The sequence below is a fragment of the Anopheles ziemanni genome, chromosome 2 (assembly GCF_943734765.1).
Source record: "Anopheles ziemanni chromosome 2, idAnoZiCoDA_A2_x.2, whole genome shotgun sequence".
Lineage (NCBI taxonomy): Eukaryota > Metazoa > Arthropoda > Insecta > Diptera > Culicidae > Anopheles > Anopheles ziemanni.
Genome location: NC_080705.1, coordinates 51,394,632 through 51,412,837, shown reverse-complemented (window position 1 = coordinate 51,412,837; position 18,206 = coordinate 51,394,632). Strand labels below are relative to the sequence as shown.

The following is an 18,206-nucleotide window of genomic DNA, read 5'->3' as shown; positions in this document are numbered from 1 at the left end:
CACCCACGTAGAAGTACAACATTACTCTTTTGTTCTTAGAAGCTTCGTACGCGAAGCCCGTTAGTGACCGTTACCGTTCCGGTTTGCTACAGCTCAGAATCCCACTCATCCAATTGCTTCCAGAACTTTCGCAAAATCTTCTGTGCGCGTGTGTGTGTATGCCGATTCTACATCGTTCCCGACATGGTAGGAAAGGAAGACCTCCTGCGGGCGCTCAGCGTGGCCGGCATAGATGTCTCCGACACGGCTCCGAATTTCACAAATTCGGCAATTGTACACCTTCTTGGTGGTTCCCGGCCCCGCTCCTGAGTCATCATTGGAAATTATTGCCTAGGAGCCTGCCTGCGAAGATAGTCATAACCTCACTATCGCCATGAGGTCGCAACAAAATGGTGACGACGCCATCTTATCTCAACATGACATGGACACACGTGCTTTCGCTGTTTCCCTGGAAGGCAATGCTGACGCCAGCCTGATCGTCGAACATAGTGCTACCAGCCGCCCTGTTAAGGACAATGAGAACCATCGCGAGGACGTACCGCTCTCCGGCCGCCCTGCTGTTCCGCGATCGGTCGTCAACGCTGACCATGATCGTCCCCCTTCTGTTTGCCCTCCCGGCCCTTCCGATATGGATGCTCGCATTGACGCGCTGCGCCGCTGCGTTATTGAACTTTAGGATGCCGATCAGAACCGCGATGTCGAGCGTTGGTTCCATGATTTGGAATACCTATTTCCGCTTCATCATGTACGCGATGCAGACAAAAAGCAGGTGGGTCCTAAAGGCAGGTGTGATGAATTGGTCGGTCAATGATTAGAATACAATACCGTTGCACCTAACAACTACTTGCAATTAACTACGGTCACCGCACCTCCGAAGCCGTTATCATCCGCTCCTGTACATAATGCCGCGACGTCAGCTGTACCTGCCGCGCCGCAGCAACGCACTTCGGCTCAGCCAGCCCCAACCAACACATTCGAAAAGGCCGGCACATCCCGGGAAGACGAGGATCGGCCGATGGTCCCCTGCGGTCTGGCAGTGGACGATATCGAATTCGATATCCCGCTCGTTTCCCCTTCCGTCTCCCATCCTGACGATGGGACCAACACGATCGTAGGCGTTAAGCGCCCAGGGGACGACCTGGACAGCAATGCTGCAAAGCGTGCTGGACTGTTCATCTTCTTTGTCTTCTCCTCTCCTTCCCTTTCCCTCGACGTAGTTTGATTCGGTCTGAAACTGCCTCATGATGGATGGCTTAAGTGATATTATTTTTAATATTGCTTCAGTTAACCTGAATGCAATATCAAATCAAACCAAACTTGACGCACTGACCAACTTTACTCGGACAGCCGACGTGGATATTATATTTCTACAAGAAGTATATAATCCTGACATGACAATCCCCGGTTTCAACGTACTGACAAACGTTAATGAAGCCAGGAGGGGGACAGCGATCGCTTTACGCGAGCAACTAACATTTTCCCGCGTCGAGCGCAGCTTAGACTTACATTTGATCTGCGTTCGGCTTGAGAATACTGCCACCCTATGCAATGTCTACGCTCCATCCGGAAGCCAGCGCAGGGCAGAGCGGGAGGATTTTTTCACTCGAACGTTGCCAGCGTGGAATATAGTGATCGAATGGTGGACGCGCGTCTGGCATACACTCCGAAACTCGATCGAGCAGTAGTCCAACGCATCCAAAACATTCTGCAAGGATGCAACCCACTTGCCGCCTAGTTTCACCATGCTTTCGAGCGGATATGCGGATCGAAGAATTTGATGCTGCGGATACACGCACGATTGCCGGGGCTTGACCAGCGCCGCTACAACCAGCCTACCGTGGTTGAAGTCGCTGGCATTTTTCTCTGCTCCGAGCAAGGCAATCCACGTGATGTTGTGCTGCAAGATCGTGACACCGGATATCTTAACCGGGTATACGAGTCACATCAGTTGTTCGAAGCCATGCAGTGTCCGCTCCTACATCCTGCACGTTTGGCATACCAAAACAGCCAAGATTCGACGTAAGCGCTTCACGACATCCGGGCACCATCGCGGCAAATTTCCCCCGCGAATATACCGAGTACCGGCTGTGTTTTCGGTGAGAGGACGCTATGGCCAACCCGACGTCTTCATCACGGTCACGTGTAACCCGAACTGGCCGGAGATTACTGAGGCGTTGCTGCTCCGCCAGAATCGACCTGATCTAACGGCGCGTGTGTTTCGGCTAAAGTTGAAATCCCTGCTGGAGGACCTGTTGGCCGGAGTGCTTCGCCTCGAAATAGCTCGAATCCACGTGATAGAGTATCAGAAGCGTGATCTTCCGCAATCTCAAAGCCTTGTGATCCTTGCTGAAACCGACAAGCCACGGTCTGTAAGCTGGAAAACGGCTGCTCCTTGCATGAAAGATGGTGTGTGCTCGAACCGGTTTCCTAAGCCGGTTTGCGAAGAAACACGGCAAATGGAGGACGGGTGGCCGGACTGTTGTCGTCAAAAACGTAGCGCTGGACAACCGCCACGTATTGCCGTACAACCCGTGGCTGTTGCATAAGTATAATTGCCACATAAAGTGAAGTACCTTTATAAGTACGTGTATAAAGGACACGACCTGGCGTTTCTACTACCGTACCAGTGGACGAGATACAGCAGTATATCCACGCGCGGTACATTTCCACGTCGCAGGCTGTCTCGACGATCTTCGGATTCGAGGTTCAGGCCAAAACGGTGACAGTTGGAAACCGTTACATTCAAATTTGGTCGCTCCCAAATTATGTTGTTTGCAACTTGCAAGCCAGTTGTCGGAACTTAAAAAAAGATCGCCGGGTCACCTTTGCCCGGTCAGCTGATAAGGAGGAATGACCGCGATCGGCTACCGATCGTCGGTCGGGCGCGTGAGAACCATAGGAGAAAGGACATAAATAGGAGCCAAGAAGGAAGTGGGCTTCACTCTTGGCTCAGAACGGATGAAATAAAGCGAAATTTTTTTTAACTGCCCGCATTTCTGCGAGTTAGAAGAAATCGCTTACTTTTATTGAAGTTATTGAATCCGACATCTGCCCAGACACGGTTTTTCCAGCTGACGGCAAACGATTCTTACGCGCGCAGGCTGACGTATCAGGACATCCCAGCCTACTACCGGTACGCAAAACCGTCAGCTACATAGCGGCTGTCGTGGCACGATGGCACGGGCAAACAGTGAATCCGCCGTATCCAACAGAACGGTTTCGTTGTTGGCCGAATGGTCGACTGCCCTATCTCCGGCATGGAACGATACTGTCTGCGATTGCTACTCTGCTACCGTAACGGTCCAACTTCCTTCGAAGATTTGTGCACTGTAAGCAGTTCCGTGTATGGTTCCTTCCAGCAGGCAGCCGCCAGGTCCGGGATACTGCTTGACGAATCGGAGTGGGATCGGTCGAACCAGGAAGCCGTATCATTCCAGATGCCATCCCAGCTGCTTCACCTGTCCTAATACTATCGGAAGGTAAGCCACTAAACCCTCACAGCCTGTGGGAAGCATACGCCGATCATCTGTGCGAGGACTACCATCGGCAACATCGAGAGCGCTACTCGCTGGACGATTCTGAACAAAATCGCCCTTTGCGTGCGGCGGAACACTTCTGGGCTTTGCGGTCGAATGACCAGTATGTACGTGGGACGACGACACCGAAGACACTGGAAACGTTTCCCAGTATGCCAGAGCTCTTACAGCATGCACAGGGTGCAGAACGCTCTTACAGCATCACTGGATTGGATAGAATGCTCCGTAACGTAGAAAGGTTGAATGCCGAACAGCGTGAGGTGTACAACACCTTCACTGAAGCGGTGGATCGGAGCAGTCAAACAGAGCAGAGCGGAGGACGTGCGGCAGACGAGGAAAGTGGAAGCCTATACTTCCTGGATGGACCCGTTGGCACTGGGAAGTCGTTTCTACTCGAGACTATCCTGGCACACACCCGACGTTAGACAAAGATTGCTCTCGCATCAGCCTCCAGAGGAATCGACGCATTGCTTCTCACTGGTGGAAAAACAGTGCACTCTACGTTCAAACTCCCTCTAATTTTGGACGAAAATTTCCATTGCAACATACCCGCCTAGTTGCAGCTGGCGGACTTAATCCGACAGGCGACTATGATCGTGTGGGACGAAGCATCGATGAGCAGCCGGTATGCGCTCGAGGCCGTGAACCGAACGCTTCAAGATATCGTCGGAGTACGTCGTCCGGTCGGTGGGAAGGTTGTGTTGCTGTGTGGAGATTTTCGCCAAAACTTACCGATCGTGCCCAGAGGAACGGATGTGCAAGTGGTGCAGCACTGCATCAAACGGATTCCGCTATGGCACCTCTTTTGTGTGTTGCGGTTGCGGGTGAACATGCGCCTCCAAACGGCTCCGAATGCACAGGATGCTAATGATCTTCAGGAGTTTCTTCCGATTTTCTGCTCCGCATTGGTGAGGGTCGGCATCAAACGCTTCAGCGATTAGACACCACCTTCGCCAGTTAGCAGGGCGACGTTCTATCGTTGATCGGTCACGTATACCCAGATCTTGGTCTTCAATATAAGCACTCCGGATTTTTTTTACCGACCGCATCCTGTCACCACGGAATGTCGTCGTGACCGCAATCAACAACAGCGTGTTGGAAGGGCTAAATGAACCGGAAGAGGTGAATCTGTCCGTCGATACGTTGGTGAATAGCGAGGAACAAGAAACGCTAATGCTGCCGACCGAATTTCTTAACGCGCTGAACATGAGCGGCATTCCGATGCATAGGTTACGGTTGAAGCGGTATTTGCCGGTACTACTTCTCCGTAATCTCAACACCGAGCGTAGATTGTGCAATGGGACGCAGCTGCAGATCGTGTCACTTAGACCGCATTGCCTACATGCACGGATTCTGACTGGCAAGCGGCAGGTTCAAGACGTATCGTTGCCCCGTATCTTCTGCGACAGCAATGATGCGACCTTGCCGTTTCAGATCCGTCGCAAACAGTTTCCAGTGCAAGTGTGCTTTGCGATGACCATCAACAAGGTATAAGGTCAATCGCTTCACCATCTCGGACTCAGGCTGCAATGTGTCATTAGGATAAGTTCTTACACGCAACGTGCTTATAAACGTAATACCTAATTTAATTCTATTCTTTTCAAAATAATTAACCAGCAATTGAAGAACACACGATCGAGCGGATGTTAATAGTATTGGAGAAAAATTGTGGCGTATCGACAGATGGACGGAGTGCAATTGGGCGTCACGGAATTGTATGCAAGGTAAGTTTCTACAAATAAAGAAAATTATAATTGTACCATTCTATACAATTCTTTTCAATTACATTTCACTCATCAGCAAATATCGGTATAGTATTGCAAACCAATGATTGTGGTGCCTTGAGCATGGTTGAAAAGTGGAATCCGAAAAATGTTCGTGATTTTAAATCATCGTTTGAAGAGGTGTCTTTAAGGAAAGTCCTTACATGCGTAGTGCTTAACAAATGTACCATACTAAATAATACTTGTTTTACTTTCCAGTCTTCAGTCAATGGCCGCATCAGGAATGAATTTTCAGCAGCAGCAACAGCACCCAGCCTCGCGCCGATCCTGAGTGGGAAAGTGGGAAGTGGGAACCGACGAGACCAGCCGCAACCCTCTGACGGCGGTATGTCGTCGTGTAGGTGCAAACCGGCATTGATGTTGCCTATTAGGAGCTTTCTAGCGCAAGGGCTTCACGAGAGCCTAAACGGCTTTCGGGGTGCTCTTCAATGAGCCATACCCCAACCACTGGCTCAAACCCCGCAACAGTGGTGAAGCGGCAACATGGAATGGTAAAACAACCTTCCAAATAGTAACATGGCCCGTCCACCGCCATACTGACAGTCAGATTATTTTTCAAAGTATTAAAGTGATGTAACTTTACAATAAAAATTTACTTCCTTAGATTAGCTTGGTTAACTTTTTTCTTATCACCAACAAAAATTTGTCTATTTTTGTAGTGCAAACGCTATTTATATTCCACGGCTTAGTTTAAGACGACGTCCCATTCTTCGGATAGAAAATAAAAACTGTGTATGCTTATAATTCATTACTGACTCTTCAATACTATCCTCTTTGATCTACCGTTGCATACTATGAAGAATCAGCTTCGGTTTAGATTTGATATGCGCTCGACTTAAGACTGTTAAATGTGCACTGATACTATATCATACAAGGGCATGTTAACACGTTCCGTACCGCGTCATCCAAATATGGGTGGTAGCAGTTCTGGTTCTAAAAAGTTTTTCACGCATAAATAATTGAAAATGCAACATAAAAATTATTTGAATATTTTATAAAAAATTTTTTGGGAAGCTAAGTTTTTGCTTGGCCTTCGAAAACAATCGGTTTAACAAATATTATAAACAAATTTTCATTAAAACAATTGTACTAAAATTGTGCTAAAACGCTTGGTACGCAACGTGTTAAGTCAACTATGGCGAACATGTACTAATTTATTAATAAATAAAATAATCAAAATAGACGAGCATCAAAATGTACAGTACAGAGTCATAGCTGTACAGTCTTTCCCCGAGTTACGCGACACTCGAGTTACGCGAATTCGACTTAAGCGAATGTTCAAATTTTGACAGTTCATTGAGTTTATGACGTAAACTTCAGTTCTTCAGACTCATCATACGTCACTTGTCATTTGCAAATTTTCACATCATTACACCGCCATTCAAAACACGTCGTCAACAAAATTAAAAGCGAGTAAAATGAATAACATACGCAAAAATACCGAAAAAAGAAAGAGAAATGCAATAACTTTTGCTAAAAAATTGGAAATAGTGAAGCTGTTCGAAAAAGGAAAAGGATTTACAGCTATCGCCCGTGCAGTGAATCGTCCCGAGTCGACAATACGGACCATTGTGAAAACAAAAGATCGTTTCCTTGAATCCGTGAAAAGCAATGCGTTGATGCAGGGTACAATAGTTACGTCGCATCGTGATGAAACGATACAGAAAATGGAGAGTTTATTGCTGATATGGATTGAGGATCTAACCACAAAAAAAATTCCGCTGTTTGCAAAACATTAAAGATAAAGCCGTATCGTTACATCACGATATAAAACGTCAAGCCAATAACGACGATACTGTAGGATTACCATTTAAAGCAAGCAATGGTTGGTTTACACGTTTTAAAAAACGAACAAATTTACGAAACGTTAAAATTCACGGAGAAGCGTCCAGTGCTGACGATGATGCCGCCACCTGTTTTCCAGACACATTTGCCAGAGTTGTAGAAAACAATTGTTATCTTCCACAACAAATCTTTAATGTAGACGAGACAGCGCTTTTCTGGAAGAAAATGCCCTCGCGGAGTTATATTACTAAAGAAATGGACGCAATGCCAGGCTATAAGGTAGCTAAAGATAGAATAACGCTAATGATTGGGGGTAATTTAGAAGGAGATTGCAAATTGAAGCCACTTGCCGTTTACCGCTCTCTAAAGCCACGAGCTTTCAAAAGTGTAAATATTAACAATCTGCCGGTCACGTGGAAATCTAATGCGAAAGGATGGGTAACCCGAGCCATTTTCGTCGAATGGTTCAATGAAAGTTTTGTACCCGAAGTGAAACAATATTGCGAAAAAAATGACATACCGTTCAACGTGCTATTGTTACTGGACAACGCTCCTGGCCATCCGAATGAACTTGAGACTATGCATCCAAATGTAGAGGTATTATTTTTACCTCCAAGAACAACGTCTTTGTTGCAGCCGATGGATCAAGGAGTGATAGCTGCATTGAAATCGCATTACATTAGAAACACATTCGAGCAAGCATTGAAAACGGTAGAAAATGGATCTACGACACTTAGCCAGTTTTGGAAAACCTTTAATATTTTAAATGCAATAAATAACATTGCAGCTTCTTGGAAACAAGTGAAACTGACAACAATGCAAGCGGCTTGGAAGAAGGTTTATCCACATTTTTTTGTAAATTATCATCCACCAGTCAGTAGCCAGGAGACTCTGGATACTGTGTTAAGTGAATGTGTTTCCTTGGCACATTTTCTCGAAATAGAAGTAAATTACGAGGAAATGGAGGAGCTTGTAAATACAGCGGGAGAGCCTTTATCTAATGACGAGCTCATTAAAATGCAAACGCTAGAAGTACTCGAAGAGTATTTAGAAGACGAAGATGAAAATGTTATTGAGGAAGATAAATGCTTTACATCAAAAGGATTAGCTGAAGCATTCAGCCATTTGGAATTAGCTTGATCAGCCATCGAAGCGATGGACAATGATAAGGATAGATTTGAAGCAGTGAGCAGCAGTGTACGAGAAAAAATGCAAATCTATAAGTTAATTTGGGAAGACAAAAAAAAAACTGCAAAACAGTTGACGTTGGACAATTTTGTTATAACTTTGTAAATTAAAAAATATTAACAATGAATTTGGTATAGAATACAATTCGAATAAACTTAATAAAAAGAGGAACTTAACGTATTCGTATTATTTTGAATATGTTTTGAATGATGATATTAAATACTCGATCTCTTAACACCAGGTATAAACCAAGTGTCAAGCGGAACTCGACTTACACGAAAACTCGACTTACGCGAATGCCTCCGGCACGCATTATTCGCGTAAGTCGGGGAAAGACTGTACTCGATAGTACATCAATGTCCGCAAACAATATGTTTCCACCATCACAACAAAAATTGCAAAAAAAATCGAGAATTAAAGAAACATTGTAACATCCTTCTATTCAATTATTGAAAGTACTATAAACCAGGAAATTTTACTACAAACATGGCATCCACTTTTCTTTTGGATCATCCGTTTATCTTTTGTTGGAGAAATCGTTAAAATCAAACTAAGGTATAGTTACGTGAATAATGCGAGCATACAGGTAAGGTACGGAAGTTTAACAGAATAGCATTCATAATTGATTTTCTAACCCCAATAAAAATATGGAATCAAAAAAATAAATGAATAATTTGTAATTATTGAACGCGAGTGATACATACTTCTTCATTCATGGCACCCGAACAATAAAAATGTGATTGCATTGCACATCAATTTGAAGTGTTTCCAATGATACCCGGATGTAATGATGATTGACACTTACCTATCTTCTTCTACTTACCGGTGAACAAAATATCCTTAGCCCTTGTTATCACACTTTTTTACATTGAAACGCTGGTCGTCGGCTCGAGCATGGAAACTGAAAAACAGCAAAAAAAAAAAATAAAAAACAACAATTCACAAACTGTGTTACTAGATTTTATAAACAATCTACGTGTTGAACATAAATATTAAGAGTATATCTCATGAGGTTCGTGATAGTAAAATATACTGTAAAAAAATTACTTAAAAACTGACTGCTCCGGAGGCATGTCCTGCCTGATATCTGCCTGATGCCTGAATTTTTAGTAAATTAAACTACATTAAATTCGAACTTTTTCGTCATACTGAAAGAATAGTATGATGTTTTAATATCAGAAATCTAAAGATCAAAAGAACGTTAAATTTCGTAACTTCGGTATAACTAAAATTTCTCAAGAAATGAGCGTAATGTGAAATGCAATCTGGTGACACCAGCTGTTATTTATATTCTAGAATCTATCTAATTTTTGAAGATAAATCCAACACAACAAAGAACAATTTTTGTACACTTACCTTGAATTGCAATGGTGAAATTATCCGTTGCACATTAGCTAACACTTTTTCCTTAGCGCAGTTCTACACGGCGCTGCGATAATCCTTCGACCGCCAGTTTCTGCCTTTTGAACACCTTTGACATACGAGTTGGCCGACTTAGACAATTTTGTTTATTACTTTGGCACTTCCGTGTTCGCGGAAACCCGGTCGCAGAAAAGTCGCAGCGCCGTGTAGACCTGCCGTTACCTATCACTCTTTCACTGCCCCACATCAATAACACGTCATGCATTTGATAAGACATATGATAAGACAGCCATAATATTCGGTTAAGCTGAAATGAACCAAAAAGCAGAGTCATTAATGATTCAGTCGTACCTTTCAACAGATTTCATAGTAATTTTCAACTCACCACATTATTTGGAAGGAAATTTGCCGTCATTTAAAACTCAATTCAGTTTATAAACATCACATTGCACATATTTCTGACGAAACGAAACATTATAACATACCAGCCAACCACTGTTTACACTTCTTCCTTCATTGTCAACATAGCGAAGTAATCCTATTGTCGCGCCTACGTGAGGAACACCAAAGCTATTACGTGCGACTTATTACTTGTCGCCTAAAATCTTCACGTAAACCCAAGCTAGTCGCCAAACTTAATCTTTTGGTATTTCTTCTAAAACGAATAACATTAAAATTTCAATGCCAATAGTTTCGGTGATCAACCTAATAAATAACCAGCTTACTCACCATTAAATTATGTATCCATCTTTTGTTCTGCCGCCGAACAATATGAAAATCCTAGAACAATGTGTATTCAGTACATTTTCTGCACCTGTAAAAGAAACAAAAACATGAGAATTATGTAAAGCTAGACTAAACCTGTACAGCTTCTCATGTAACTCTCAATTGAAGTTAAAATATAGTTTGATAAAAGCTTCGACAAATACAGTAACATCCGTACAGTACAGTAACTCATTCAATTGCTGAATTGATACGGATTGACAACTTTTGTGACACGATTTCAAGATTTATTAACGCCCAATAACAATTGGCTACGATCATTGAAACGAAATAAAAAAAACGAACACTCAATTCTTTTTACACTTCGCTTTTCTACACCTTAGGAAAGTTTCAAAACTGTAGAATGATGCGCATTTGTATTTGTAGGTACCCAAACCGTGCCATGAGCTAGCACCCTGGCGTAATACACCGTCACTAGCGCAACTTAAAAAATTACGCGCAAATTTGCAATAAAATGTTCAAGTTGGCAAACGCCTTACCTAGCATACAAGCCTTCTTCTCAATCATATCTGATCGGAACAACAAATCCGCGGCTTTCTACACTTGATGTACAAACATCACTAGCATGAGCTAGCACCCTGACGTACACTATCATAAAATCTCTTTTCACTTTACAAAACTAAGGCCGGCAAAAACAATAAAAAATTTACAAGTTAGCCACCACCCCAACAGTTAGAAGCTGAACAATCAAAGCCTACTTCAGAGTAATTGTATCAAACCGGAACTAGAAAACCGCGTATTGGTACAGTTTTCTACACTTTGACATTTGGTAAACGATAAAAACCTTCGAAATAATTTTTCAAGCAAAATTATATCGACTCGTCATTGACAGTGAAACATTTCATATGAGGCAATGTTTTCCCAAATGTAAAACGGCCGTATGCTTTATAAAGCCCCAATAATAATAACCCCACCCTTTGCGCGTTTTCCGCAATTATTAGACCGTTCGCCGCACCTTTTAGCGGCAGTCATTTTTCCGAGTCTTTTATGAGCGCTTTTGTTCAAAGAGTCAATTGTAGAGGTGGATGCTTCATTTCGTGGTTTGAATTTTCCGTTACGTATCAATAGTTGCGAATATTTTTTTGTTTAGCTGGAATTTTCTTTTTCTTTTTTTTAAAATGTCTCGGGAAATTCTTTCTGAAAATTGTAAATGAAAATCATTATTTCCATAAAGAGTTTTAAGATTTATTTTCATAAAGGTCGCCTTTTCAAAAACATTCTTATTTACATTTGTACATTGTGTCACTCATTTTGACCCCAACGTAGTTTTCGATTTTTAGGCGTACCATACCAAAAAACTGGTACGCTCCTAGTGTCAAAAATCGATTTTTCTGTCAGAATTGAGCGATGCAATTGTAGTCACAAAACCTCCCAACGAGAAATTTTAGCGTCATTTTGATGTAAAAGAATTCTCTTGAGACCTGATCGCTCTTCTTTTCAGAAGTGTTTTACACCTTCTTTTGCAGCAGATTTCCAATGCAATTTTGGATGTAAAACACTTCTTAAAAGAAGGGTAAAACAATTCTCTTGATACTTGCGGGACACCGCAAAAGAGAACTGTTTTGACAACGTGACTGTGCAACGTGTTTATAACACCTATTTCTGGCTATACGCGTAAAAAACGTATACCCATTCCTAGTAGATTATATGAGCTGGGTTCAGGATATCTTTTCTTTCCCATAATAATTATTTTCGTACAGGAAAATATTTTTGATTGTTTTATTATTTTGATACATCTATAATATTATATATACATCGTCCGGTTCGGTAGGCAATCAGGGGAAATGTTCAGAAATCGTCCGACGCCTCCTCTGGTTCGTGCTGGCAAACAGCGACCACGGATCGTAGCAGGCTCCTTCGATGTACGATGTGCAGCACCACTCCGTCATGGCCAGTGAAAACACGTAGAACGCATTGATGATTATTTCAAGCCGCTTCTTCCTCCTTGTCGAGACCCTGAAATGTGTGAAAAGCACGGACAAATCATCATCAGTAAGAACTCTCTGCTGTGGGTTCTTACACACGTACTTACTGTCTGATGCGAGTTAACACGGCCCCGGTTAACCACCCCGAGTCGGTCAATCCAAGCGCTTCCTATCGAACACTGGCCACCGATACTATGTTACAACCGGTAACAACCGATGATCGCCGCGAAGTCCGTTGGCCACCGACCAACTATTTACACTGCGTTGCAGTTTCTATACCTGTCGATGAGGGTCATCGTCCCTTCCTGTTTTCGAATGCTTGCTAGTTGGCCAGACTTGCACAGTAAACAGTAAACAGTAAACAAACAAAGGTTTGACAGCCAGTACCTCTTTCCACTGCGGTGCCTCCCAAAACAAATTATTGGTAGGTTATGAGGTGTCCATGCCTACCAAAAATACACTCGGCAAGGTTCTTTTAGGTAGGCATGGATACCTTTGGTAGGCAAGTGCAGCAGGGTTCTCCTTGGGCTCTCACTCTTTCCCTATGCTTTGTCCTGCTCACGTTATATATTCAAACTGAATCCAGCAGTTTACGGTTAAAGATGGTAATTACAGGCAAATAAAAACAATAAGATTCGTTTTACCACATTGTTTCACGACTTAGAAACCATGACAGTAATTTTATCAACGGGTTTAATGCTCATAACTTCTTTCAAAACGTAATAGTTGTTGGATTAAGAACTATGACCAACAAAGCGGGTAGAAATTTTAAGCAAATACATCGTATCAATTATTATAAAAGAAGAAAAACGATGAAAAGAGAACGAGTATTCTTGTTTAATATCTCCTGGTTGGAACGACAGGTGCAGCGTATTATTTTCATCCATGGAGTAAAGTTGTCATGTTTCACCAATATTATGGTATGGAAAAATAATAATAACCGTTTTAAATTCCATCATGATTCTAAAATATGCTATTTTTTTCTATCACTCAATTATCTATTTATTTCTATCAAATGCTCTTCACAAATTAACTGATAACTGCTTGACAAGTTCTTACCAATATGAAAAGTCTAGCACTTCATTGAGCTCTGTCGAGCACACCATCGTCAGCCAACCCAGAAGTGCTGGGTTGCATTTGGTATGGTACGCTGGAGCTCGACCGTACCAAGTTTTTGGTGTGGTACGCCTAATGTGGTCACGCGGTAAAACAAAAATTTCAGATTTTTCTGTTTGCCCAGTTCCGAGAACCTACTTGACTATACCTAGATTGCTTTTCATGGCCTTATCACACTGGTCACCAACGGCGGCTTGGCGAAGGCACTGGACAGTCAAACTGGTGTATTGAGCAAGCTCATTGCAGCAGTGGCCCCCTTGTTTGACTGTTCATCTCCACATAGCGAACTCTCCTCCGACGAACTGACGAACTCAGTTCCCGCAACAGCTGGGAAACTCGTAGGAAACTGGTAGGAAACTCTTGACAGCACTAGCAAAGCCCCTGGTTCTGACGTTTAATAACTGACGGATTAAGAAGAAGCGAAGAAGACCGAAACAAATGCGTGTCCACTTAGCGAACTCGGGAAACTCGAAACTCCATACAAGTTTGACAGGAGTTTCACCAGAGTTTCCTATACCGCCGTTTAAACACGCCTGGAATTCCAGGTGGCGGGAACGGGAAAAAGTAGCCCAGATTCGACAGAATATCCAGCGGGAACGAGCTTATTCGCCCGATCTGTCAAAGTGAAGCTTTGTTTACGTTTTAGTTTGTTTACGTGATCTAAATTGGCGGCAGGTAAAAGTGGAATTGTGAGTCATTATCAAATATAAAGTTTATGAATGGTGTTGTTGAGTTCCTCCTCCAAAATTTTGCGTCGAAGACTACTCGCATTTTGGTTTCTCCCCAACAACATCGGCCGCATCCATATACGTTGCCCATACCGACGTTGTTGTAGCAAGCGAATGAAACTTTTCATGAAACGTTTCAATTAAGCAAATGCGTCCGTTCCCGCCGGGTCGTAGTTTCGCGTTTTTTAAACATAGCGGGAACGAAATCCGTTTTTTTCATATGGAGTTTCCCGTCGTCCAGCGGGATTCCCGCGGGACGGCGGGAATATTCGTGCGAATACCGCTGTGTCTAGCCGTCGCTTATGAGTTCGCTATGTGGAGATGAACAGTGACAGTACGGTGGCTATACGAATGCCACCAGTGATGACCAGTGTGATAAAGCCATTAGGGGTCATATTGACCCTTATTTTTAAAACGCTATAACTGCACTAGTTTTGAAGATTTTTCAAATCCACAAACTGCTACTTTTTAGTAAATTGGTTTTCTATATTTTAACGGTTTTGGTTTTTTGATGCATTTCTTCATCATCCCGCTAGCTCGATGTAAAGCAAAAATGGTCGAAATTGAGTTTTTCCAGCTTTTATTTATTCAAAATTGCTAATGAAGATCTAGAAAAAATGTTCTCCTTGGGGTGTGAATAAATTGCACATACCGTTGGTGGTAGAATCATATTCTTTTGTCGAGGTTTGTTTTGGGGTTACATAAAAATAATTTTTGATAAATATTGGGCACATTCAAAAACCCGGTTGACAGAAATTTAAATTGTTGCTGCTACTATGTAGTTCCAGTAAGAGTTCCAGCAATCTGCCATGGAAAAACTTAAGTTTCCATGCTGTAAGCAATTGATGTAACTACATGACAGCTGCAAAAAATTGAATTTTTGTCAACCGGGAATAGCATTTACAAACGTATTAATTTGTAGTAAAGCAAACGGCCGTTTTACATTTGGGAAAACATTGCCTCATATGAAATGTTTCACTGTCAATGACGAGTCGATATAACTTAGCTTGAAAAATTATTTCCAAGGTTTGGATCGTTTACCAAATGTCAAAGTGTAGAAAACTGTACCAATACGCGGTTTTCTAGTTCCGGTTTGATACAATTACTCTGAAGTAGGCTTTGATTGTTCAGCTTCTATCTGTTGGGGTGGTGGCTAACTTGTAAATTTTTTATTGTTTTTGCCGGCCTTAGTTTTGTAAAGTGAAAAGAGATTTTATGATAGTGTACGTCAGGGTGCTAGCTCATGCTAGTGATGTTTGTACATCAAGTGTAGAAAGCCGCGGATTTGTTGTTCCGATCAGATATGATTGAGAAGAAGGCTTGTATGCTAGGTAAGGCGTTTGCCAACTTGATCATTTCATTGCAAATTTGCGCTTAGTTTTTTAAGTTGCGCTAGTGACGGTGTATTACGCCAGGGTGCTAGCTCATGGCACGGTTTGGGTACCTACAAATACAAATGCGCATCATTCTACAGTTTTGAAACTTTCCTAAGGTGTAGAAAAGCGAAGTGTAAAAAGAATTGAGTGTTCGTTTTTTTTATTTCGTTTCAATGATCGTAGCCAATTGTTATTGGGCGTTAATAAATCTTGAAATCGTGTCACAAAAGTTGTCAATCCGTATCAATTCAGCAATTGAATGAGTTACTGTACTGATGTTACTGTATTTATCGAAGCTTTTATCAAACTATATTTTAACTTCAATTGAGAGTTACATGAGAAGCTGTACAGGTTTAGTCTAGCTTTACATAATTCTCATGTTTTTGTTTCTTTTACAGGTGCAGAAAATGTACTGAATACACATTGTTCTAGAATTTTCATATTGTTCGGCGGCAGAACAAAGGATGGATACATAATTTAATGGTGAGTAAGCTGGTTATTTATTAGGTTGATCACCGAAACTATTGGCATTGAAATTTTAATGTTATTCGTTTTAGAAGAAACACCAAAAGATTAAGTTTGGCGACTAGCTTGGGTTTACGTGAAGATTTTAGGCTACAAGTAATAAGTCGCACGTAATAGCTTTGGTGTTCCTCACGTAGGCGCGACAATAGGATTACTTCGCTATGTTGACAATGAAGGAAGAAGTGTAAACAGTGGTTGGCTGGTATGTTATAATGTTTCGTTTCGTCAGAAATATGTGCAATGTGATGTTTATAAACTGAATTGAATTTGTTTTATAAACTGAATTGAGTTTTAAATGACGGCAAATTTCCTTCCAAATAATGTGGTGAGTTGAAAATTACTATGAAATCTGTTGAAAGGTACGACTGAATCATTAATGACTCTGCTTTTTGGTTCATTTCAGCTTAACCGAATATTATGGCTGTCTTATCATATGTCTTATCAAATGCATGACGTGTTATTGATGTGGGGCAGTGAAAGAGTGATAGGTAACGGCAGGTCTACACGGCGCTGCGACTTTTCTGCGACCGGGTTTCCGCGAACACGGAAGTGCCAAAGTAATAAACAAAATTGTCTAAGTCGGCCAACTCGTATGTCAAAGGTGTTCAAAAGGCAGAAACTGGCGGTCGAAGGATTATCGCAGCGCCGTGTAGAACTGTGCTAAGGAAAAAGTGTTAGCTAATGTGCAACGGATAATTTCACCATTGCAATTCAAGGTAAGTGTACAAAAATTGTTCTTTGTTGTGTTGGATTTTTCTTCAAAAATTAGATAGATTCTAAAATATAAATAACATCTGGTGTCACCAGATTGCATTTCACATTACGCTCATTTCTTAAGAAATTTTAGTTATACCGAAGTTACGAAATTTAACGTTCTTTTGATCTTTAGATTTCTGATATTAAAACATCATACTATTCTTTCAGTATGACGAAAAAGTTCGAATTTATTGTAGTTTAATTTACTAAAAATTCAGGCATCAGGCAGATATTAGGCAGGACATGCCTCCGGAGCAGTCAGTTTTTAAGTAATTTTTTTACAGTATATTTTACTATCACGAACCTCATGAGATATACTCTTAATATTTATGTTCAACACGTAGATTGTTTATAAAATCTAGTAACACAGTTTGTGAATTGTTGTTTTTTATTTTTTTTTTTGCTGTTTTTCAGTTTCCATGCTCGAGCCGACGACCAGCGTTTCAATGTAAAAAAGTGTGATAACAAGGGCTAAGGATATTTTGTTCACCGGTAAGTAGAAGAAGATAGGTAAGTGTCAATCATCATTACATCCGGGTATCATTGGAAACACTTCAAATTGATGCGCAATGCAATCACATTTTTATTGTTCGGGTGCCATGAATGAAGAAGTATGTATTACTCGCGTTCAATAATTACAAATTATTCATTTATTTTTTTGATTCCATATTTTTATTGGGGTTAGAAAATCAATTATGAATGCTATTCTGTTAAACTTCCGTACCTTACCTGTATGCTCGCATTATTCACGTAACTATACCTTAGTTTGATTTTAACGATTTCTCCGACAAAAGAAAAACGGATGATCCAAAAGAAAAGTGGATGCCATGTATGTAGTAAAATTTCCTGGTTTATAGTACTTTCAATAATTGAATAGAAGGATGTTACAATGTTTCTTTAATTCTCGTTTTTTTTGTAATTTTTTGTGATGATGAAAACATATTGTTTGCGGACATTGATGTACTATCGAGTACAGCTATGCCTCTGTACTGTACATTTTGATGCTCGTCTATTTTGATTATTTTATTTATTAATAAATTAGTACATGTTCGCCATAGTTGACTTAACACGTTGCGTACCAAGCGTTTTAGCACAATTTTAGTACAATTGTTTTAATGAAAATTTGTTTATAATATTTGTTAAACCGATTGTTTTCGAAGGCCAAGCAAAAACTTAGCTTCCCAAAAAATTTTTTATAAAATATTCAAATAATTTTTATGTTGCATTTTCAATTATTTATGCGTGAAAAACTTTTTAGAACCAGAACTGCTACCACCCATATTTGGATGACGCGGTACGGAACGTGTTAACATGCCCTTGTATGATATAGTATCAGTGCACA

The 18,206-nt window shown here is 41.4% G+C and overlaps 1 protein-coding gene across 1 annotated transcript in view; it reads right to left on the bottom strand.

The window, feature by feature from the left end:
• Positions 1 to 18,206, bottom strand: part of LOC131293814 (uncharacterized) — a 33,762-nt gene that overhangs the window by 13,513 nt on the left and 2,043 nt on the right. Inside the window, exon 2 of the mRNA XM_058321871.1 lies at positions 1,729 to 1,921. Coding sequence (XP_058177854.1) covers positions 1,729 to 1,921 — 193 coding nt within the window. The remainder of the gene's footprint in view (positions 1 to 1,728; positions 1,922 to 18,206) is intronic.